The sequence below is a fragment of the Gadus macrocephalus genome, chromosome 2 (assembly GCF_031168955.1).
Source record: "Gadus macrocephalus chromosome 2, ASM3116895v1".
NCBI lineage: Eukaryota > Metazoa > Chordata > Actinopteri > Gadiformes > Gadidae > Gadus > Gadus macrocephalus.
This window is the reverse complement of record NC_082383.1, coordinates 14,063,680-14,088,327: the sequence shown is the minus strand read 5'-3', so window position 1 is coordinate 14,088,327 and position 24,648 is coordinate 14,063,680. Positions and strand designations below refer to the sequence as shown.

At 43.5% G+C, this 24,648-nt stretch overlaps 1 protein-coding gene across 2 annotated transcripts; it reads right to left on the bottom strand.

The window, feature by feature from the left end:
• Window positions 1-893: 893 nt before the first annotated feature.
• si:dkey-89b17.4 (zinc finger protein 646) lies at window positions 894-22,837 on the bottom strand. Of its 2 annotated transcripts, none has more exons than XM_060042807.1 (5): window positions 22,492-22,837; window positions 13,769-16,559; window positions 12,339-13,454; window positions 10,226-11,088; window positions 894-4,805 (listed from the first exon to the last, which is right to left on the bottom strand). In XM_060042807.1, the coding sequence occupies exons 2-5, from the start codon at window positions 16,327-16,329 to the stop codon at window positions 4,378-4,380; spliced, it is 4,968 nt and encodes a 1,655-aa protein (XP_059898790.1). In that variant the 5' UTR covers window positions 16,330-16,559; window positions 22,492-22,837; the 3' UTR covers window positions 894-4,377. The 2 variants fall into 2 exon arrangements, with proteins under 2 accessions (XP_059898790.1, XP_059898798.1); XM_060042815.1 differs by lacking the exon at window positions 22,492-22,837 and adding an exon at window positions 21,628-22,470.
• Window positions 22,838-24,648: the final 1,811 nt, after the last annotated feature.

The following is a 24,648-nucleotide window of genomic DNA, read 5'->3' as shown; positions in this document are numbered from 1 at the left end:
ACCCCCCTTGCCCTCCCCTCTCCCAATGATGTAGAAGAAGCTACTGGGCCTGCACTGGTCTGTAAGGTGCCGGTAGGTATTTTAAATTATGTCATCATCGACAGCATTGAGTAGCCAAGTGTGATTGATAATTGTAAACCAATCTATAATTCGTTTTTTAGGAATTCAGTCTGAAAAACCATAATTCATAGTTTACAAATACGATAGCAATTATGATTATAAATGTAAGTGTCCTCTCTAGAAACTCTAGAAACATTAGGGTTCCAGCTTAAAGGACTCATTCTTAGGTTTCGAAAACACAACTATTCCTATTCTCATGGGACTATACACATAATAAAACATAATTATGAATATAATGTCAATTAATCTGCAATGGCTGTTTTGCTAGATGCCGCTAAAGTATACACACTGCCCCTTTAATATATTGCATTCATTGTGTATGAGGCCGCCATACAAGGTGGGATTAGACCCACCTTGGGTCTAAACATTAATATAGCATATCACGATACAATAGTAGGCCTATAGTAGGACTATAGTAGGACTAAAGGCCTATAGGCCTACTATTGCTTACTATTTAGCAGATCTTTAAATTACATAAAGCTGGGTAAGGAGCAGGTATGGGGGTATACAGATTAGGCTTCAGTCCTTGGGGATCTAACTCTGTAACTTAGAGTTAGATCCCCAAGGATCTAACTATAGCAGCCTGACATTCCTACACCCTTTTCGCCCTCTTGTCCAACCAACAAGAAGGTAGGCCTACACTCACAAACATTCTAAAGACACAGTTGAACAAACTAACCGCCCAATGCCTGGTCTATTCTCCAGGGGGGTTTTCAGTTCAAAAACACATCAAATGTGAAGGTTGTTTCCACCGTGACATCAGGAGACCGCTGTGTTGTTCACACGCTTTATTAGTATCACCATCCGTTATAAGTGTATATCAATGACAGAAGCCTACAACAATCTGCCAGTTCATATATAAAAAGTCATACAGAGGTACAATGACAATATACGTGATCTAACCAAACGGCACTAAAAATATCTAATGCTCTACTTCTAGGAGTTGCCTTCGCTTTCGCCATTTTGTGTCCTGCTGAGGTGAGTTGTAGGATTACTGGGAATGAGACGCAGAAATTTGTCACAAATACAAATTGGACAGAGATATTGTGAATGACTGTAGAACCATTGACTTTCACTGGAGAAAGAAAAAAACGGAATTGTGGTTTAACACAATAGAACTGTTACAGTCAACAGAAATGTCTCAAAAGTCAAAGTCCACGACAGCTTGTTGTTTTTTTTCATCTGCTACATTTCAAACAATATAAGCTCACCCTGTGTGAACCATTTCAGATAGATGTTATGGAGTAACAACTACTGCAGTCCAAAATATCAAATCATATTATCTAGCTGCCATTCAAAGTATGTGTCACTAACCATCGAGGTCCATGGGGTTTGAAGAGATGCTCACATGCTAAATAAACAGATGACAACAGGGGCCTCAGCACGCAAGGTTAGAAGGACACAAAATGGCTGCCTCAAAAAGACTGCAAATGGTTGTTCCTATAAGGCCAGGTTGCAAAGTCCTTAAAACACTGTATCCTATGAAATACAACGGCATCATTCAAGTGAATGGTGAATACACCCTCATCGTTGTCTCAAAACCGAAATTTGACCTTGTCAAAACCTAGACCTCAAAGAAACACTTGTAAAGGGTTTTTGAGCTGCTTATATGTATCAATTTCATTTTACGATAATTTCAACAGCATACAGCATTTTTGACTTTGCAATGTGTCCAGAGTTTGAAACCCACTGCACAACAACATGTCACCATCAGCTTAAAGCAAAGATTACATCATCATAAAATCACCATCTTTAGGTTCTACTTCTCTTTTGTTTGTGTACCACATCCTGTTCTACTATATAGGTTCAACTATCAGGCACGGCATCAAAAAATACATGTGCCCAAAGAAAGAGAGAAAAAAATAAACATATACAGGTAGGTAATTACCGAGAAAGACAATCAAAAAGGTATAATTCACCACCATTTAACAAACCAACCATCTCTGGTTTTGCTGGTAGGCAGGTTGCATTTTGAGAACCTGATTAGATTTTTTTTTATGTCGGGGGGATTTTCTTTTTCGCAACAAAGCGTCATGAGCTCCCGAGCATGAGCTTTGTGACTGGAAGAGAACCGCCAACATCTGAGCCAGAGAACAAGGTTGCTCAGAGCGCGCCTCCACTATTAATAGCCTTGGGCACGCTGTCACTTAAACCGGTACGGTATCGCCTCGTGCTGCCAGATAACGCACGCACACACGCATCCAAACACACACACGCACACACATACACATGCACACACACACACACACACATTTATAAACTTTTTTCTTGACGACCATACAGTGGAGAACAGCTGAAGACCTGTTATTCTGTCATTGATACCTCAACACTGACTTCAATGAAACCGCATCCCCCAACGTCGTTAGATATCCATTTAGGAATCCATTTCCTAACTCTGAAACTGAATATACTGATTCATACGATGTCTCGTATCTGAGAATGGAAATGTGTTCCAGGCGGGTGGGTAGTCTGGGTTAGAAGTTGAGCGGATTGTGAATTGTAGTTGAAACCACGATCAGTGCCTCAGTGGTATTCCGAGAGATAGGGGTGCTCTATATATAGCCAAGATCGTACAAATGAACAACAAAACGTTGGACATGCATCTGCAGGAACATAACTTCTCAAAGGTTTCCTGCATATAATATTACTTAGGAGTATTAACAATCCTGTAAAAAAAACAGCTCCCCCCCAAAAAAAGCTTAGAGATGAAATGTTTAGAGAAGCCATTTGGATTTCACTTGGGTAAGTTCATTTCTAAAGGTGTGACATTATTAATTCAATTGAATGGAATTACCATTCCAATTTAGGCAAAGGGGAATACAAATATAAAGCATCTGCCCCATTGCAGTTGCATAAGGGTGTAAGGAAGGACATAACACTGTGATGTTGACTGTAACTATGTAACTTGGCCAACCTGGTGTGTCTATATGACAACATTGTCGTATAGACACACCAAGACAGGTACACAGAGCGTGCATGCCACTGGTTACACCCAATGTTTAAACGACCTTTTAGCATGAGCAAGTTTCTTCTCAGCCAAACAACATAGTGTCATGAGAACAGAGAGAGACAGGAGAACAGACAGACACAAAAGTCGTTCTCCACCTGTCACTTTAAGTTCAGACAAATGTTGTTGAAAAGTTGGCCCGTTTCATCAACAGTGTTTCATGAGGCAGAGATGCAATGTTGACCCTTCAGTCTTTTTTCTGGCCATGTATGATCCCGTACTGAGACAGTTACTTCAACTGAGAAATTACAGGAAGTCCCTAGCAAGTTGTCGACTGGTGATAAGCCGTGCACTCTGTAAGTGAAGAGAAGATGGCGGATAAAGATCAAGGCTCCCCCCGCCGTCATTGACTCCACGTCCTGTCAGGTCTGGAAAGGTCCCTGAAACCCGTTGGCTGTTGTCTTACAACACAGACAAGATACATTTTACCAAGGGTAAAGCCTTTTAGAAAAGTGTACTTGATGTGATTTTTTGTTCACAGTCCTTACTTCAAAACAATGCAAGTATACTTGTAATGTGCCAAGTATCAGGTCATGGAGGCCTGTGTCAATTTAGCCTGCTTGTTAGTTGCTTGGAAGTACAAAAGCAGAGGCGCCTACGGAAGTTGTGACAGAGAATACCATTAAAAAGTACTCTGTATTCTGTCCTGTGCACAACCTTCCCCCACAGACTTTACATCAAGGCGTACAGACCGGCAGACCAAGCGCATCCTATCAGCAGTTCAATCCACTTTATGCTACATTGACTTGTCTTTGTGGCATGAGATGGATTAATGTGCCAATTTCCTTTGGTCTGTAATGTCTATGAACTGTTAAAATTGTCAAAACGTCATTTTCTCATCCCAGTCTCAATTGAGGAAAGAGTTGAATACCTCTGATGATTGTCAAAGGAAACACCTTTCAAGCAATCTTAAGGGTCCAAGCTCACAATGACTAACCAACATTCTGCTGGGCCTTGAGAAGACTAGAGATGTTCATGCATGGGTGGATGTTTTTTAGAAACCTGCCCACTCCTTCCTGGATGTTAACTTGTTTTTAAAGGGTTTTCTGCAGGTCACAAATACGTCCTTTTGCAAATTTTTGAATACAAGACCAATTTCCAGGGGCCAAACATTTGCGGCTCTTTGCGAGTGTTTATTCTTGGTGGCGAAAGCGCTCCCCTCCGCCCCATTCATAGCAACACTGTTTCCACTGCAACCGCTGAGGAAAAAGGTTGAGGGCTGTGAGCCCTACATGGGCGCAGGCGTAGATCTACAGGAAAGGACGGGATGGAATGGTGAGGAAAGCTGAGGAGGAACCCCTGGAGAGCAGCGAGCCGCTCCAGTGAACCTTCATGTGGTGCCTCAGGTTGGACCTGGAAGAGAAGCGCTTGTCGCACTGCTGGCAGGAGAAGGGCTTCTCCTTGGTGTGGATTCTCCGGTGGCAGATGAGCGCGGTGGAGACGCGGAAAGACTTGCCGCAGTCGGGGCACTGGTAGCGCTTGGGCTCCGTGTGGATGCGCCGGTGGTTCTTCAGGGACATGAGGTTGGGGAACTCCTTCTGGCAGGAGTTGCAGAAGTAGGAGCCCGTCTTGTGGCTGTTCTTGTGGTTGAGCAGGGAGCTGGCGTGGCGGTAGGCGCGTCCGCACTGGTTGCACACATAGTTCTTGGAGCTGCTTGTGGAACCCACCGGGCTTAAGTCTGGGGAAAGGAAATACGAGTTACTGGCTAAATAATACTAATTTGACCTTGAAGAAAATGGGCTGCATCAAAAAAAGTTGTCAGTTTTAATGTGGACATTAGATGACCACCTGTTTGAAAGATAGTCCTGATGTTGAAAATAATTCCAATACCAAGTGAGATTAAAAAAGTGAGGAAGTGTAGTAGGACAGTAGAATGAGCTTCAATTTCTATCTTGCCATTTCTGGTTTGACATCACAATGAAATCACAGAAACATGGGAGGGTCAGTGGGCAAACAGCTACTTTCTGGCGAAATAATTTGGTTCTAATGGCTACAGAATGTATGTAGTAAATAGGAAACAAGCATAGGCACAAGGAAGAGAAAAGAAGGAAAACAAGATTTAGGAGAGGGAGAGGCAACTCGGCGCCAACTGATTGTAACAGGATGGTTGTCTTCTCTTACATTAGGTTTCTTCTACTAAGTGTGTTGTTCTACTTTCATTTGATTGATCATGAACATATATTTCTAGAAAAGTAATATTTCAAGAGCTAAACATTAGAGGGTACCTTAAGTAACATACATTCCATTTTCAATAGTTGGTTCCTGTTAAGAATACTTAAAGATGCTGTAGGTACGATATGAGTTATAATACAAGTGAAATATGGTAGAAATGGCAATGACAACCATCAGCTATTTGTCAGTGAAATACCCTGTAAGAATATCGGTTTTCAAGTTGATGATTGATTTTAGACTGCTCCCGGCTAATTTCTGCCCAATCAGTGAATCTGTTCCCTTTTTGGTTCGGGGATACATATTTACTGACAATCACATTCAGGGGATGACATTTTCTCGATGGTGGAGAAACATACAGAGGGAAGAAGTAGAGAGGGGGGATGGTTTTTCTTGGGTAGTTTATTCATTCCACTCCCTTTACAACTCTAAACTCTAACCTACAGCACCTTTAATTAGCTTTCTCTCACCAGAAAACCCAAATGACCAAATAAACTATGCTAGCATTTGTCAAGTTACGTTTGAACACACAGCGTTAATAACAAAATGTATTTACACCACAAGAAACAATATTAACAGTGGCAAGATACAGCTTATAGTATTTCATTATGCAACAATACCATTTTTTTTTTTTTATCAAATACAAACCTTTATTGTGTACATATTTCGACAAACATAAAAAATAACACTCAAAGTTAATATGACCAAAATTGCAGTGCACAAAAAATATTTTACTGAAAGGTTTATCAACATCTGAAATCCAAATTAAGGCGTATGTAAAAAATTAATTAAAAAAATGCAAATAGAAAGGAAGAAACGCGTCAGATGCATATCAATTGTCCAATTTAGGAATTTCATTGGAAAGTAAAGCTAGCCGTCAAGATTTCAACAAGCATAGTGGGTAACACTGTACATAAATTACTAAACAGAATTATTTCAATCTCTAAACCCTCACATTTTAACTTGTTTCTTTTACTTGTAACTCAAATCTTGATTTGTCCCTCATCTGCTGGGGTGCATTTTGGATTTGCATGATTTAGTTTAATTATCGCCCCAGAAATACATCCAGCCATCAATCAAAAGATAGCCATTTGACTAAATGTTGCTGAATTTAGTTTTGATCTTAGCTCTCAAAGACAACTTCTTACTGTTCATTATTTAACAGTCCCATTAAGATAAAGTTAGCAAAAGCATTAACCCACTTGATAAGCCTAAAATCAAAGTCTGAATGACCAGAATCTTACAGATAGCCTAATATATATTTCTTGATATAAGCTCCATCAACACTCTTGTCCAGCAATAGTATACAATCACTGTTTAAAAAAAAACACCGTCAAGATTAGTTCCAAGGTTTAATAACATGATTAATGTACAATATCTGTGTAATATTCTAAAAAGTAGCAAGGGGGCATTCTTTAATTTGGAACACGGTCAGTAATTTGTCAGGCTTTTTCCCCTGGGGCTAGCTGAGAGCAGGATACATTATAGGAGCTTTTGTATCAAATGGTTGATAGGATTGGGCAGAAAGTATAAAATACTAATAGCGCCTCAATTCAACTTTCATCTTTAAAACTCAAATGCATTATCCCACGTATGGTTTCAATCTACAAGAAAAATTACCTATGGCAAATATTTAAACCAAGAATGAACAATGATGCCATTACATTTATTCTAGTCATGCACCACATTAGTAAGCCTTTTACGGCTTATAATTAACAATTTAGAGAATTGAGTACCTTCTACTAGTGTATGGTGTGCTTCAGTCTTTTCAAATCTTAAAAAAAAAAAGATAGTGCGACCACGACCCCCACCCCTCCTAAAGAATGCAGACCCGTCTAGTACAAGAGGGGGGCTTTCTGGCTGCATCTATCTGTGACACATAGTTTGGCTCAATATCACACACAAAAAATGTACTAATCTTTTAAATAGTGTAATTTGGAAGTTCTGTCTATTGAATACCATCGATTTAATCTTTTACAAATAACATTTTAGATACTAGTGAGTTTTACTTGATTATATTTTCCTTGAACTGAAAATATATTTTTCATCGGGTCTACTGTTAAATGTGTTGAACCAAGTAAAAGGCAAATAAAAAAGCAAATAGATAGACAATAACCTCCACTGTTTTTTTCTTCATCTATTTATTTTCAGGACTCAGCAGTAAGGGTTATAGTATATGGACAAGGTTTTTTTTGTTAAGAAATGAATTATCAAAACATAGTTTATAAAAGTGTATAGTAAGCATTACATATATATATATGCATGAAAACAAAAGAAAAAGTTAGAACTTTAAACAAAAACGGTTATATTTGTTCCAAAACCAAACCTTTTTTACTCTCCTTAAAACGATTTGAAATGCCGACCGTAAAAGTGTCTGCTCCGGTGGGGGGGGGGGGGGGGGGGGGGGTTATAGTTTCAGAGAATGTAGTCATTTCTGTGTTTCTAGATCATATTGACTCCTACAGCACTTTAAATGGTCACTCAACGTCTCGACTACTAGCACCAGTGCTCCTGCAACGTCCAAACTGACTCGTGTCTCCATCACACATAATCAGGCTCTCACACACGCTCACACACACGCACACTAAAAAGCTAATAAATACAAGAGGCTACTGTAAAACGTCAAATGATTAACATTAAAACGGAACAAGGTAACCGGGATGTCCCTTTTGAGTGCGACTTTGACTAGTGTGTGAAGCAGGACGTGGTTGTGTGAAGGGCTTTTTAGGGTTCCACGTTCCCGCAACGCAAGGGGATTACGGACCCTGCTTGCGTTCACCGCAAGGGCCTGACGTGCGCCTCCCAAAAATTGTAACCTTTCCGTTGACACCCAGGATTTCTTTTAAAAACAAGGAGACAATATTCTTGGAACGAGCAAAGTGTTCATTTTGGGAGTCCATCTTGGTTGGCTCCATGTCCAGAAGGGGGAGGAAGAGGAGGTGAGTGGCAAAGGGGGAGCAGAGTGGGGGGGGGGGGGGGGGGGGTTAGGGGTGATTTCAACATCAACACAGCTCTAAACTCACATCCTAAAGACTAGCGCCGCCCAATACAAGTGTTAATAACCATCATAATATAAATAAATAAATGCATTACTACAATGATCTGTCGACTTTTTTTTTTTCTTTTTATAAAAGAGGTTCTGTAGATAATACAGTCAGAAGAACGCTTACAATACAGGATAAAACAAAACAAAAAAGAATAACGCAGGCACGGTGCCCAACAATATACAATTTTTCTGCAATTGTTTTTACTCACTTTCTTTCATTTTGATACTTTTTTTTTTTTCTTCCTTTTTTTGTGTGGTCACCACAACCTATGGACTATACAGTTTTAGCTGGTTCCACTGTGTGGTTTTGTACAGTACAGGTTCTAACCAGAAGAAAGTGTTTGAAGGAATACATGAGCAGGAGGAGTAGATGCAGAGCAAAGAAGATAGTGTGATGTCATAAAGAGGCAGCCAATCAGAGATTCAGGCTGTGGTCAGAAGGGAGACCTACAAGGCTTTGAAGCTCATCTTCGTACTGCAAGAGACCCAAACACACACACACAAACACACAGACGGACAAAAACACATACATACAAATTAAAAAGGGTTATAAACTCAGAGACCAGGTGTGCCGACACTGTTCAGTCTCAGAGTAGTTACCAACTCGCGAAAAAACTGGTTAAAAAGTATAAAATTAAGAAATAAAGTCACCGTCAAATATACACATGCTCACAACAGCACCAACATTGGTTAAGTATTGCTCACACTTAAAAAAAAAAAAAAAGAAGACCGGGTTTCAATATATATCCGCAAAAGAAAAAAAAGGAAACAACTCGTCCACTCTAAACAAAACATGGTTTAACACAGTGACAAAAGGCCACGAGAAGACTTCATCGAGAATAACAAAACAAATCCTAACAGTTTCACAATAGTCATCGCAAGTATGGGATGAGGTGGAACAATGCATGGAGAGAGCAGAGAAAGCAGTTTCGAACGGCCATATCAGCTCCATGGGATTGCGACGGACATATAACACCTCTGTTGCTAAGGGATTTTTTTCCTCTAGACCTGTGAAGAGCCCACCCCTTTATCCATCTGACCAATGGAGTTGCCGTGTCGTTTGCTGGTCCCAAACCTGCCCGACCTGGCTGTCAATCAGTCCATTAGTCAAGTCAACTGAACAGGAAGCATATTACTTTGACGTCTCATTTTTTTCCTTTTTCCTATTACACATCAATGTGTAACATTGTTGTTTCAAAATGAGGGATGTGGTGAAGAGGCTTTAATGGGGTGCCCTCCAAATATGAACATTTCCCCGATCCTCCTAGAAATAGGATCCAAGAACTCTGGCTCTACAGGGCAACCCATCGTAGGGACTAAAGGCAGATGTAGAAGAAGCTATCAGTCCATGTAGTTGTGTCAATGAACTACACGTCAACCGTCTACAGTCTATCTGCCCGTCAGTCAGTCCACCCTACTGTCAAGAGAAAGCAAAGAAGCGCAGTTCTAGAGCCCTGTTCATTTAGTAACAAGGCAGCTACGCGATCACAGGCCGGGTAAAGCAAACAAATCTAGGTGAGTGTGTGTGTGTTTGTATGCATCCTCCATTTTGAGTCCTTTCTCTCACCCACTTGTTTAATGGCGTCCATTTTGGGTTGTCCCCCTGCTACATTGTGTCTGCGCGTGTGGCATGCAGGGCCAAGACTATGTGCCATGCAACCTGTCCTTCAGACACACCGACTCTTACACCGCAGCCGTACATGGAAATGGAGCAGGATGAGCACACAAGAGGAACAACAACATTTGTTTGGCATCTCCAGATACCTTGGCATTTGATTAGTTCCCTCTCTAAGCCCCGCCCTCTCGAGCCATTCCTCTAGCTTGACCCACCCATATCCCCCAAGCCCTAAAAAAAGCCTATATAAAGGGGCCGCTGGGCATACCCAAGAAGTTGGGCGCACCCATGGACATGGAAGGGGGCGCCGTGGAGCCGCTCCAGTGAACCTTCATGTGGTGCCTCAGGTTGGACCTGGAGGAGAAGCGCTTGTCGCACTGCTGGCAGGAGAAGGGCTTCTCCTTGGTGTGGATTCTCCGGTGGCAGATGAGCTGGGTGGAGACGCGGAAGGACTTGCCGCAGTCGGGGCACTGGTAGCGCTTGGGCTCCGTGTGGATGCGCCGGTGGTTCTTCAGGGACATGAGGTTGGGGAACTCCTTCTGGCAGGAGTTGCAGAAGTAGGTACCCGTCTTGTGGCTGTTCTTGTGGTTGAGCAGGGAGCTGGCGTGGCGGTAGGCGCGCCCGCACTGGTCACAAACATGCGACTTTATGACCCCGCCGTGACCGCCGCGACCACGAGCCTTGTTCATACCGTGGGGGTTGAGGCCCTGCGCCTGCATCAGAGTGTGGTCCAGGCCCGAGCCCCAGCCCAGCTCCTGGGAGCCTCCCGGCCGGGGCTGCTGGGATCTGGGCTGGCGGGGCTGAGGGGCCTGTCCGTGGCTGATCTCCATGTGGAGCCGGAAGCTGGCTTGCGTGGGGAAGGAGCGCTGGCAGGAGCGGCAGGTGAGCTCCCGCTGCTTCTGGTGGACACGGCGGTGGTTGTAGAGCTGGGAAGAGACGCGGAAGGCTTTGCCACAGTCGTGGCAGCGGTGGCGACGGGTCTCGGAGTGGATGCGGCGGTGGTTCTTCAGGGCGAGCAGATTGGAGTAAGTCTTGAGGCAGACGGCGCAGTGGTAAATTCCGACGGTGTGGGTGTTCTTGTGGTTGAGGAGGGAGCTGGCATGACGGTAGGAGCGGCCGCACTGATCACATCTGTGCAGGGACAGAAGAGGAAAACGCCAGAGGAGAAAGGAACAAGGATTTAGGAAAGGGGGAGGAAGATGCAGAAAGACGAGGAACAAGGGTTGGGGGGAAGGGGAGAAAGGAGAGATTAGAAACTGATCCTGGATGCTTTGATGTCACCAATCTAAAGTTGGGTTACGGTTTATTACTGGTTACCACTTTGTTAGTATATATTAGGTTGTAGTTAATATAAGAACATAAATTTTCTAGATCTATATATTAACAAAAAAAAAAGTATCTACATCTCATACATACATACAAACATACAGGTATATGATCTGAAATCCGGCTTTAAAACCATCAAGAAGACTACTAAAAGTGGTGTACCATTTTAACGCTAGTTACTAGACAAGGAAAGAATACTGGTGGGTGGGAGGGGAAGTGCAGGAAAGACGCTATGGACAGACGTTGGAATTTGGGAGGCATCTATTGCTTCCTGCACTGCACAAATGGACGCAAACTTTGTTCACAGCTGAAACCACCATGTTGAGTACAACAATCCAAAACATCAGTCACAGCCTGCTTTTCGGTGAATGCCAAATTTGACAACGTAACGATACAAGGAAATCCCATTAGAAACACTAACAGTGGCCATATAGTGGGAAGTACAATAATACTCATCAATTGCTATCTGGAAACCAAGAGGATTATCTTCACCTAATCATGTGCAGTGCAGCTAGCTCAAAATACTTCCCTTCCATTCCTTTCATTTAGGTCAAAATCACAATTGCCAAAAGCTCAGACACATAATTTGGCCCTAATACAGTCTCTGTTCTAATATCTGGCCATTAAAATAAAGCTACGAAAAGGACAACAGTCAATCACAAACAAAACACTACAATCAAATTCATAACAAGTACAGGGAACACAGAAAACATTACTTTTACTTAATGTGCAACTTAACTTAATGTTGGTGTCAAATAGTGAAAAGTTATACATCTAAATATAGAAAATGTTTGATTGTAGATAACCTAGGAAAAAAAAAACTAAATGTGTGATATATTCTCACTGAAAGCAAACAGGGTTGACTTATCTGGTCTCTCCACTAATTCAATTTGTCCAAACTTCAGAAAAATCCGAATTCCGGCACGCGTATGGTCCCAAGGAAGCCGGATTGGAGATCATATACCTGTAATAGACATGTACAGACCTAAATTGATCTTCACTATTTTTTTTTGCTTTCAAGTTCGGAGAATCACAAACAACTGACGAGAACTCACGTGTACCGACACTCTTCGCCCTCTCCTGCGGGTGCAGCGGCCTTCCTCCTGCCTTCCATGCCTACCTGGTTGTCCCCGCAGCGGTGCCTAGCCAGGCCCGATCTCCCCTGGAAACTCTTCCCACAGCTCGGACAACCAAAGGGTGTGGCACCCTCCTCGTGGACCTTCTGGTGGTTGCGGAGGAATCTGGCCAGCCGGAAGGCTTTGCCGCACGTGTGGCAGATGTGCTTTTTCCGCTGCGTGTGGATGCGCATGTGGTTGCGCAGGGCCATGTAGTTTGTGTACGGCTTGTCGCAGAAGTTGCAACGGAAGTCGCCCGTCTTGTGGGTGTGCTTGTGGTTCAGCAGGGAGCTGGCATGCTTGTAGGCGCAGCTGCACAGGTCACAGGCGTAGGGCCTCTCGTCAGAGTCAAGGTCCACACTTCGGCCCTCCAAGCTGAGGTTGGAGCTGTTGACGGAGGCGGAGGAGGAAGGCAGGTGTTGGGCCGGGCAGTCGTGGGCCGCTAGCTCGTCGGCTGTTGCGTAACCTTCGCAGCAGCCATCACACTCAAAATCCATCTGGACTCCCGGACCCTGGGGCCCCTTGCAGAGGCCTGCGGTGTTGTGGGTGGCAAGCTGTTTCTGAGTGCGGAAGCCCTTGCCACACTCCTGGCAGTTGTGCTTCTTCTGGGCGAAGTGGAGACGCAGGTGGTTTTTCATGGCCAGCCGATTGGGGTATGTGGAGTTGCAGACATTGCAATGGTATTCCCCGATCTTGTGGAGGTTTTTGTGGTTGGCCAGACTACCTGCATGGCGGTATGTCTTACCACACTCGTCACAGGCAAAGGGACGGCGCCCTCCCTCAGACTGATCAAATTTCTGGGGCCTAGATGTTCCTGCTGAGGAGTAGGGTTTCTTGAAGCCTTGCTGGGCATTGGCATATTTTACCCCCATTCCGTGGCTCTTGGAGGACTCGCCTCTCATACTCTGCATTTGGGATGTTCCAGCTTGCTGGAAGCGGGACCCATTGGGGCCAGTGCGGATCAGGCCCTTGGCCCGATGCTCTTCATGGAGACGCAGGTGGTTGATAAGTTGCTTTTGGATCTTGAAAGCCTTACCACATTCCTCACACTTGTGCCTGCAGCAAGCAAGAGGCAGAGATAAGAAAAATTAGGAAACCACATCAAAGTATAATGCATTCAATAATATTTTGAGTATAAGCCATAAACAAGCCTCAGATTAACCACAAACCTTCCAGTCCCTTGGTCAAAAGGTATGTTTTAGAAAGTACATTTATAACTTTGTAAACTTAAAGGCGAGTTATACCACTGTACTAATTACATTATAAAATACAGTGGAGTCATCATTCTGAATATTAAATTGTATAATGTCTCCGTCTAACATTTTCAAGGCAGAATAAATGCTGAATGCTAGGGAGAAACAAGAACGTACCTCTTCAAGTCAAAGTGGGTCCTTTGGTGATTCTTGAGTGCCAGCAGATTGTAGTAGCGCTTCTGGCACACCAGGCAGCGGAACACTCCAGTCTTGTGGGATTTCTTGTGGTTGAGGAGAGAGCATGGGTGCCTGTAACCTCGGCCACACTGGTCACATTTATGGGGCCTGTCGCCTTGTTCTCCCATCGACCTCCGGCCATCTCCTCCAACATCTCCGCTGCCGCCAGCAACCCCTCCACTGACTCCCTCTCCTCCAGACATCCTTTTGGCTCCGTTCAGGCCCTGCTTGCTCAGGTTCCCTGATCGGTTCTTGCCAGGGCAAAGGTGAGTAATCAGGTGGTGGCGGTCGGCAAAAAACATTCCGCAGTCCACGCAAATGTGATTGCGACCATCCATCTTGTCATTGCCGTTGGCAGCGGTGCTCACATTTGGCTGGGACTGGCGTTCTGCGGTCTGGGGCCCATGGATAAGCTGGTGATTCAAAAGGTCTTGCTTCCTAGAGAAACTCTGGCCACAGGTGGAGCAGATCATCCTCCATTCTTGTTCCAAGTTGGACGGCCCGGGTGTGGTTGGATTGTTGGCGTGGCTGCGGAGATGGCTCCGGAGGGCTCTGAGGCTGGCGTAATGGTTGCCGCACACAGAGCACTGGTATACCTCCCCGTCGTCTTCCTCTTTGTCATTGTTTCCCATCCTTTTACCTCCACTCTGCGAGTACTGGCGCTGGCTGCTGCCCTCCTTCATGCTACTTGAGCCTCCGGAGGGCAGAGATGTCCCACCGGGGCTGTGATAGTTCATGTTTCCCATGAAGCCATTGGACATGTTGCCCTGCGGTTGCTGCTGCTGGCCACGCCGGGGGCACATGTGGGACTTGATGCCTGATATGTCGCCATACATCTCGCCACAATCTGCGCACATATGCCGGTCTGCCTGGCGGTGTGCTGAGTTGCTTTGGGACAAGGAACCTCCATCAAAGCGGTCATGGAACTCTAAAGAGTCGAGTCCGCTGCTGTGACCTCCATCTGGTACAAAGTGGGCAGCGTCACCTAGATTGCCAGGTAGTGAGATCGGAGTAGTGGCACCACTACCCTCTTGGACATAGCTATTCTGAGAATCTAAGGTCAGTGGCTCTGAAGACAGCCAATCATTGCTGTCATTGTTCAGGGGCTGGTTGGAGGGGCGGCCCTTGTGGCTACGTAGATGGCTGTGCAGAGCCGCTAGGTGAGGGTACTGCTTACAGCAGATGGTGCACTGGTAATGGCCTGTCTGGTGAGATCGCTTGTGGTTCACCAGACTCCCGGCGTGGCGGTAGCTTTTACCGCACTCGCCACACTTAAACCGGCGTTCTCCATCATCTGGGGAGTTGGCTTGTGGCACTCGTCCACCGGATGGCGATGATACTGAGCCTTGGGACCCTGAGCTCATCCCATCTGAGTTAAGGATGGCGCTCTCCTGACTGTGAGCACCGGGATGGGGGTCATGGGTCAAGTAGTGGACCTTCAGACTCTCGAGATCTGGATGGCCTGCGCCACAATATGCACAAGTATAGATGGGATTGTTGACAGGAGGACCCATGATTGGATCATACGGGCCCCTTTTCTCACTTGGCAGCGGCGGCAGGGGCAGTGGGTCACCCAGGGCCGGGGTGTATGCCGGGGAGCGGACTGCACTCAGGTTGTGGGGCATGATGCCGGGGAAGCTGCGAGAGAGGCCAAGGGAGGACGAGGCTGCGTTGTGCAGCAGGATATGCTCCTGGAAGTCTGCCTTGTTTGGCAGTGTAACTTGGCACAGGTGGCAAAAGCAGGAACCCCCGTCGTCGTTCTGGGACGACTGGTTGCTGCTGCCTCGCTCCGAGCTATGGAGGCTGCTACTGCTGCTCACCATGGATGCCCCGGGAGTCTTGAACTTGGAGTGGGTACGCTCGTGGCCGTTTAGCGCCGCCAGGTTGCTGAATTGCTTGAAACACACAGAGCACTTAAAAGTTCCTTGCTGGTGACACTTCTTGTGGTTCACCAGGCTACCGTGGTGGCGGTAGGTTCTGTCACACTGATCACACTTAAAGGGCCTGTCCCAGGCGTCGTCAGATCCCGGGGAGCCTTTTTTTCCGTGTTCCTCTGCCTCGTGGCTTTGCAGGACACTATGGGTTATGCCACTGTTGTTCAAATGAGTACGCCCAAAGTTTTCGGAGAGGTCCTGGGCAAGGCTGTAGTCCCTCTCGTCGTGGCCGCCGTCTTCGACTACCTCCTCACTCTCTTCTTCTGTCTGCGCACTACTAGGGGACAATGTATGGATGCGTAAGTGGTTTTTCAAAGCTACTGCGTTGGGTAAAGTACGGGTACAAACGGGGCACTGAAATGAACCTACTTCGTGAGATTTCTTGTGATGGGCTAAACTTCCTGCGTGCTTGTAAATTCTGCCACACTGCTCACACTCAAAACGTCCGGTCTCTTCCTGCTGATAATGTGCTTTCATATGTTCTAGTAGACTAGGTGTACTCGGGCAGACCATATCACACTCTTTACAGGGGAAACCCTTTGCACGGCTCATATCATGCATTGCCATAGTACTGTAATTCAAATTTGAAGGGAGAATCACAGTTCACAATGCAGTTATGAACAGTGATGAGGAAGAGGTGGGGGGAGGGGGGGGGGAAGAAGACTGTGGCTTAGCTGTTTAGCAGTGGGTGGTGGCAGCCATGTTCTCCCCAGAAGCTGGGTACAGGTTCAGCCAATCAAGGCCCTTCCTGGCAAGCAGGAGGTGGGCCTGGGGTCACAGCGGCCAATGAGGTAACACTGCAATAAAGGGGGGAAAAAGCACTGCTTTAAGTAATGAGAATTTCTTTAAGTTACATTGCTTAATCGAACGACACATTAAACCCATCAGCTTTGTTGAATATTTAGCTGTTAAAAATGTACATTTTGTAATTGAAGCATCAGATTGTCCTCATACCTAGACCGTAAGAATACTCCAGCTCACAATGAAAGCTGTGGCTATGTTTACCTAGCCTAGAGGGCCACACCTTTGTCTATAGTGTAAAGAGAGCGGCGAGATCCCCCCCCCTATCCACTACAGCAGCGACAAAGGGCCAGATGTGTTACTGCCCATCCCCCATTAATGGTCAAACAGCTTAGTTAGGCAGTTGTTTATACTTGAAAACCTCCAACTGTTGAATTTGAGAGAAACACGTTTAGCCCTTATATTAACATATTCACTGTTCGACTATTAGTATTCATTTTTTAATCTTCAACATCCTCAAGCAACGCTATCAAATAAATATGTATGCAATAATATTGTTAAAATGCAATGCAAATCTGCTAAACGTCTAAACATTGACACATGGAACAGCGCTGTGGACATTGCCTTTTGGAAAAGATTGCAGATTAAAAAATATATACATTATATTCTGGATTCTCCTATCATGCCATTTCTTGAGCTACCCTATGCTCTGAACCCTCCCGCTCTTGGATTTTTAGGGCTTGTGGCTCCTAAGCTGGTGGCTCAATATTGACATACTGTGTTTGTTCCTGCCACCACGTGACTGCAAGACGCAGGGGGAAGGCAACTTCACAGCCCTACATTTCTTCTCACAATGGGTTAATATTCTGAACGCTATACCCGCTCATCCAGGGTAAATCACCAGGATCTGGATGCGACCATGCATACAACCAGCAGGAATTGTGTGTACATAATGAATCTGCTCTATTTAAATAAAATGTCTCATCTCAAAGCCCACAAATATACATAACGAGTAATCCCACGCTGAACAACTTGACAATTAATGTCCAGCACAATCAGATCTTAATACCGGTTATTAAAACATTTAGAATGACTTTTTTGCCAAGCAACCTCACAGCACATCAAGATTGTATAGCATAAACGAGTAGATGTTGCATATGTTGATGGTTAGTGGTCCCTCACAACACTTTCCTGACCCATTTGCAACTAACTTAAATGTATATAGATATCTAGTGCTTATAGATTATTGTGAATGTGATGGGCATGTCTATAATTCCCAGTTTAATTATAAATAGTTTGACCATGTGTTGGTCACTCTCGTCTCTAGGTCATTGGACATTTGACGCAACACCTTCAAACCTGTTTATTTTGGCTGGTGAATTTAGAAGACAAAATAGAATTCTGAGATGCCGTGTGCGTACTTCTACTCAGACTTTATTACTGCCCTCCAACATCCTGAATGTGAGGGAATCTCTAGCCGAGACATTGCAGGACGATTCATGAATATAAATGTGTAGTGCTAATGAACGAGCTCCAAATCTGATTAACAGTCTACGAAGACCACCATTAATTGGCCAAATGTAATCCAATAAACAGGGTTAGGATTGGTTACAAAATAAACTTGAGTAACACTTGAGTGGTGAACTGTACTTTGTCCATTGGAGACGGTTTGTGTGAATAAGCAACATGTTTTTTTTTACCATGACATCACCAGTTTTAATGTAATGCAGGTATCACATAGCTGCTTATCAATTTATAAACAATACATGTGGATTCAAGGTAAATGTGGTTCAAATCAAAAAATACCAATTGGTGGTTGCACTTCTTAATAGATGAACTCATGGGTTTGAGTACATTGATAGTTATAATAATTTTCCCACAAGCATATTTCAGCTTTTACAATCAAGTCGAGTCTAGGCTAGTGCTTTTGGTAGAGATAACTGAAATAAACATCTGCCAGGTGTAGCTGTTCTAAAGAGATTTAAACCTAGTTTTCAAATGGCTGCCATGCCAGTTTATCTGCCATTGGCCCTTTCTTTAAAGGTTGACGCCTTGCTAATATGCCTTAATATGTCTATAGCTTGCTACAGGTTCTAATAGTGGCACACTGCACCCCTCCATCAGTCTTTGACATGCCTAATTTATCAGATTAGGAGTGACTTTACAACCCGAGTTTACTTCTACAGGAAAGATGCTGGTCAGTTAAAGCAGCTAATCACTACTGTACAGATTACAGGTAAAGTGTATACAAGATATAGTCAAAAGTTCAGAGCATGCTGACATGGAACAGAAGCAGATATTCATTTAAAATGTCATCCTGTTTCAGAAAATTCCTAAACTGATGGAGTGGGCTGTGCTGTGGGCTAGAGCTGCACTGCAAAGGAGGGCTGAAGGGTTTTCTATTCCTCAACAAAAAGCTATCAAAATTAGCAATCCTTGTCCACGTTAGATGACCTCAGTTAACTAATATGTCAGATTAATGATCCTCACCGCACAAACACTAATAATACAGGTATACTCTCTCGGACCGTTCGAGCAACAGAGAGGAATAGAGGGATAGTGTGATTATAGACATTGAGAGAGGGATAGTGTAAGTGAGAGAGAGAGATAGAGAGAAAGGGGATAGTGTGAGAAGGAATGAGAGAGGAGAAAAACAGTGTTTTACAGACAGCCTAAATTTGCGAAGTGTGTGAAAAAAGGAGGGAAAAAATATTCACCAGCAGCTCAAAGCAAGGCCAGAGAGGAAAGAGAGAGAAAAAAAAAAAAGGTGTGGGAGAGGTTTTGATTGGCGGGATAGAAAATGGAGGGGCTGGGGGAGTGAGCTAGATGCAGAGAGGAGAGAGAGAGGAGAGCTTGCGCACGCGCACACTCAGACACGTGCACACGTGCGCGTGCAGACAGAGCCAACAGGCCTTGATGTGCTGCAGCCTGGCAGGTAGGAGAGGGGGAGGGGGAGGCGAGAGGGGGAGGAATGGCCGACAGCCACATATTGTGTATGGACCAAACACTGGCTTTAGGACAGAAAATAAACAACGCACAAACACACACTAGGCAGAAGACAGGGGTGAAGCCCGTCAGCCTATCATTACACCACAACATTGTTCATGTCATTAGGCATGAATCAATTAATGGTTGTTTCGGAATAATGAGGAATCATAGAAAACCAAATATATTTAATATGTAGGCAGAATGAATGAATGAATAAGCCAGGAAGGGTTAAGCAACAATTCTTAGAGGTTAAGAGTCATAGTACTTAAAATCACTTCTCACCACTGTGGTTAATTCAAGCAAATCACCCTTATTCGACCTTAGAAAATGAACTCGGACTTCATCTAAATAGTATTTCCCTAATACATATATGCTATGCTGTAACCTCCACATACAGTTACAGGAATTATCTTTTACGAACTCTGGCCCTGTATACACCAAAATCTTCCACCCCAGACTGGGAGAACCCACACAGCCTGCCATGGAGACACCTTTTCTGCATTCAAACACATTTTGCCCTCTGGAACGTTGGCACTGGGCCTGGAGAATGCCAAGATGTTTTTTCCTCTCCCCCGAAGACACATTTCAATATGGGTAAATAGGTGCCAGATTGATAGGGGGAAACCATGTCTTCTGTCTCTATTCATCAAGAATAATAACCTGATTTCCATATCTCTACACCGTTTCTTCTACTTTTGCAGTGACGAATTCAACAGGTTACTTTTACCAGTCAAGCGAGCAGGAGCCTTCCGATATCGACTTCTAAACCACTTCACTCATTACCCTTAATACAAACTCCCTGCACTGCACTCATAACGAGACTCAGACATAAAATACGAAAATACCAGCCACTCAGACCAGGAGGCAGGCTTAGTATCCAGAAAGCTGTAAATAGTTTAAACGACGTGTCTGAAGATGCTGAAACGACAGGCCTGGCTAACGTCTCACTTGATTACGTGCGGCAAAACATGTATGACCAAACACTACAGCCTATAAGGTCTATTAGGTCCACAGACCGTGAAGTTATTCTGGAGGTAGTCTGTTTTTCCCCCCGTTTTTGAAGCACTATCAGGGCGCTTTAGCGGAAAGAAAGTCTATCAACTCCAAATGAATGGATCCCAGGCAGAGTCCCCCCAACTTGTCTGGTTAAATGCTGTTCAGGTCACAGAAGACGTTTTCTAAAAGTTCCTCTGTCTACCAACCAAGTCAAGGCCACAAACATCCAGCCAAATGAAACGTCCCCGCCAATATACTACAAACAAAGTTTGAATAGTGTAAGCCATGAGATTTATCATTAACACATTATGAATAAGTCAATCATTGAAGCAGTCTTTGTACATTTACATTAAGGGGCTTGTACCGTTTTTTGCTGGCTTGTACAAAGCACGATATTTGCCCAGAACTGCTTCAGAGAAAACCCTTTTTGTAATTACCAGAGAAAGTGAAAAGACAAACAGCAACCTCCACCCCAGCAATAGTATTGTTTATTGTATGGTTGGCGTGGTATTGAATGGTATTGTTTTAACCAATTAAAAAATGCAGTTAGCCATGTAGTCAATTTAGATTCTAACTGGTACTACTAAAGATCCATTTAAAAACAAAACAATTGAAACATAATATAGAATCGACAGAAAACACATTTCAATGCATCAGTTCAGCATAAAGTATGCAAGTTAATATAATGACTGGAGCAAATGCATCGACTTCAGGTGTTTGGCCTAGCCAAACGTTTCATTCAAAAACCAATCTAAACGAGCTCTACAAATACAATCAACACAAAACCGGCTCAACTTTTATCCGTATTTCTTCAAGATAATGTAAAAAGGTTAGAATTAAACAAGGCTTTCTCGATTGTATTTCAATTAACTGAAAACCACAATTACTTAGCTACATTGCTATTGAATTGTGATTATTCAAAACTAGGCTCTAATCATCAGCATTCCATTCCCTGTTAAAATAAACCGGTCCTGTTTCTGTTTACACATGCGTTGTTTTGATGCGAGTGTAAGCACTCTCCGGCTCAAACAACAAGAAATCAAATCGAACAAATTGATCCAAATTGACCTAGGCTATATATTTTTCGATGGTAATCGCTGTTTTTGCCAGGACGAAGTAAATAAAAACAAAGCTTCTGACCTTGGACCGTCTTTTCTATGCCGGGTTCAGCCCAGCATGTATTTGCCAGGACAAAAGCGGGGCATCTTTACCGCCGACATTTCCTTCGCCCACTCCCATAATTTCCAACAACTGCATAGTCGCGACCGTCCATGAACTAATCCTAGTTCTACCCATTTTGTATAAAACAAGCTTCCCTCATTGTAATATTTGAATGGCGTTCACGGCGCTACGCAGTGAAGCGATAATATCCGAAGACCTCAACCCACTTTCACTGAGACCCCATTTTCATCGGAAAATGGCTTTCGAACAGCAAGCCATTTTCCCATGCTAACCAACCGGCTAACGCGTTAGCCTACAATGTTAGTTTTTATCTATGCAAACATTGTATGCTAGCTGGACTCATGGGTCGGGTGGGCGGAGGATATTTGACGGATGAGTAATATCTTGCAATCACGAGAATGAGTAACCCTCTGTCGACTGAATCACTTTCCAATAATACATTTTGTGGTCATCGGGTATAAACGCAAACTTGCAGGCTATGCGGCCGTCTTAGCACATAGCCAGCTAGCACCCCCCACGATGGTAAAAAGTGAGGAAAACGGAAGTTCCATATGTAATATAACTGCAATATAGTCCGACTTAAATGCAACAATTGTTCCATTTGCATGAAAAGAAGTGTCCATTTTTGTTTTAATCAACAGACAAATGAACCTGGAATAATTTTAACAATTGACTGAACGGCAAATACACATAGCATTGCCAGTTAGCCTAGCTAGCTGTAGCAACCCCGGGCTAGCCTGGACCGACACAAAGATCTCGACAAATATGCTACGGCCCATGGATGGAAAATCTCATTTTAGACGTTTAGCGCCTTCGACTTACCCCTCAGTTGGCCTTTGTGCCCACAGTGTGAACGATGCAAAATTTGGGAAAAACAGATTGTCTGAGTTCATCGATTAGACATGGTTGTTTTTCCAAATCAACAATCGACTTGAGTCCTTCGCTCTTTTTTCCACCGATTCAACATACTTCCTGCAAGCCTGGCCGCTAAGCGGGGACAGACGTGCTTTGGCGCGTCATCATGCGCAGAATACAATTTCAGCAGCCATGAAACATCTTATTCTTTCGAGTATTTTAACAGATCAATTAGTCAATTTAGCTTTAATTCCAAGTTCATACATCACTTGTTTACGTCCATTTTGCTCCTGCGCGGTGCATGTTAGTGCAAAAAAAATAATCGAATAAATCAAACATCCACAGTTGGTGCAGCTCTAGTGTCCTAGCCACCGAGACATTTTTGGTACCTCGAGTCTCGGTTGATCTCGGGAAAAATAACCTTCTGAGATCATTTTATGAGGTGATGAATAGCCACTTGTCGTTTTCTTTTAGCCAAGCACAACAACTGATATAGCAATAGAGAAGGTTTACATTCATGAATCATACTAATGCATTTATCGCAGGCGTCGACGTTTCCAGCTGCATATGGATCGCATGTATTTTCATTAAAAAACTGTTTATTCTTCGTTGTTGTCGACAAATGTTGCATAACACCATTTATGACCAACCTTTCAGACAAATGCCTTATAGCTTATCTAGCCCCGTGTAGTCCTACAATTGTCAATACCTATATTCTAATTTATAAATTGTTAACGAAATTATATATGTTGTTTAAGCTTTTTTTGTATCAGAGTAAAGCAATGCAGCTGTTATGAATTAACCGTCATTTCCCAATTTGATATAAATTAGGAATCATCAACATATAGGCCTATCCTGAATCCTGTAGGAGTGTAAAATGAATTATCCAGGGGGGTAATAGTTGGAGGCGTTAAGGTCCTAATGGACTACATGCAGGTCAGATATTTATAAACACTAACCCCACATATATTGGTGCCAGCATTCATTCATATCCTAATACTTTCTCCATCCCTTATCCAAAATGGTTCTTGTTGGTCCATCTTCCATTGTTTTTGCTGCAAGGCTCTGTAATGTTTTGTGTAAACATAGGCAACCTTTGGCAACTCTCTCTCACAATTATTTGTGCAATATTGATTTTTTTACTTACTCATCTACATCTGAAGTGATTGAATGGAGAATAGCTTTCTCAACACGGGAAATAATTGGCAATAAATGAGATTATAATCCAACCTTAAGGTCAAATGCATGATACATCTTCTCATGTTACCTATGGCTCTTATAACATACGTAATCGGTCTAGTCCTGTCAAGAGCGACTATTATTACGTCATTGAACCTAGTTTATTGAACTGCAATAGGTTGACCTATATGAACGTTATGCACTGTTTATTAGGCATACCGTTTGAGCATCCATCATTTCTTGAGCAGCACAACAAAATGATTGTCATGATAATGAGGATGATGATGATTATAATGTATTATTAATAATCATAATTATACAAATACCATATCATGTTACAATTTGTATTATTATTGTTATTATGTACTTTTTACACTCCAATCCGCCGATAAAGCCTATTATTGTTCTAATGGCATGAAGTGTTAGAACAATGATTTAAAATGTCTAAAGAAACCCAAGTATTGATTTTCTAAAGGACCTCTACGCAGCAGAGCACTTCACTGGTGACTTGACCTTGGCTGAACTAAAGGCTGTTATTGGCATGAACTAAACAGTCAACTGCTTTCTTTGAAACATGTCATTCTGAGAATGTCATATAAAATACATGTTACCAGCATTACCTGCAACTCTAACATAACATAACAACATTGCATTTAGCATTCACTATTTAATTAGTCAGCTAAGCAATTCTTCTGAGAACTGAATTATGGCTATCGGTCGTGTAGGGCTCTGAACAGCATGCAAAGGATTTCCCTTGAATGAATGAATGAGTGCTAGGGTCACCCACTGCAGTTAGCTCATTAAAAGTGGGGGTTCCTAATTGGATAACTATATTAGCCCGTCATCTCTCTTGCCCCCCTCCCTCCAACAATCCTTTGTCTCTACCTCCCCACTTTAATTTTTGTTCTTGCTTGACCACCCTTACTTTCGATTTTGGACCCCCCC

Coding starts and splice junctions, on each gene's coding strand:
- si:dkey-89b17.4 (XM_060042807.1), bottom strand. CDS start 16,329: ATGGCAATGCATGATATGAGCCGTGCAAAGGGTTTCCCCTGTAAAGAG. Junction 11,089..12,338: donor GGCGAAGAGTGTCGGTACAC/GTGAGTTCTCGT, acceptor GTCCCTGCACAG/ATGTGATCAGTGCGGCCGCT. Junction 4,806..10,225: donor GGGTGCGCCCAACTTCTTGG/GTATGCCCAGCG, acceptor TCCTTTCCCCAG/ACTTAAGCCCGGTGGGTTCC.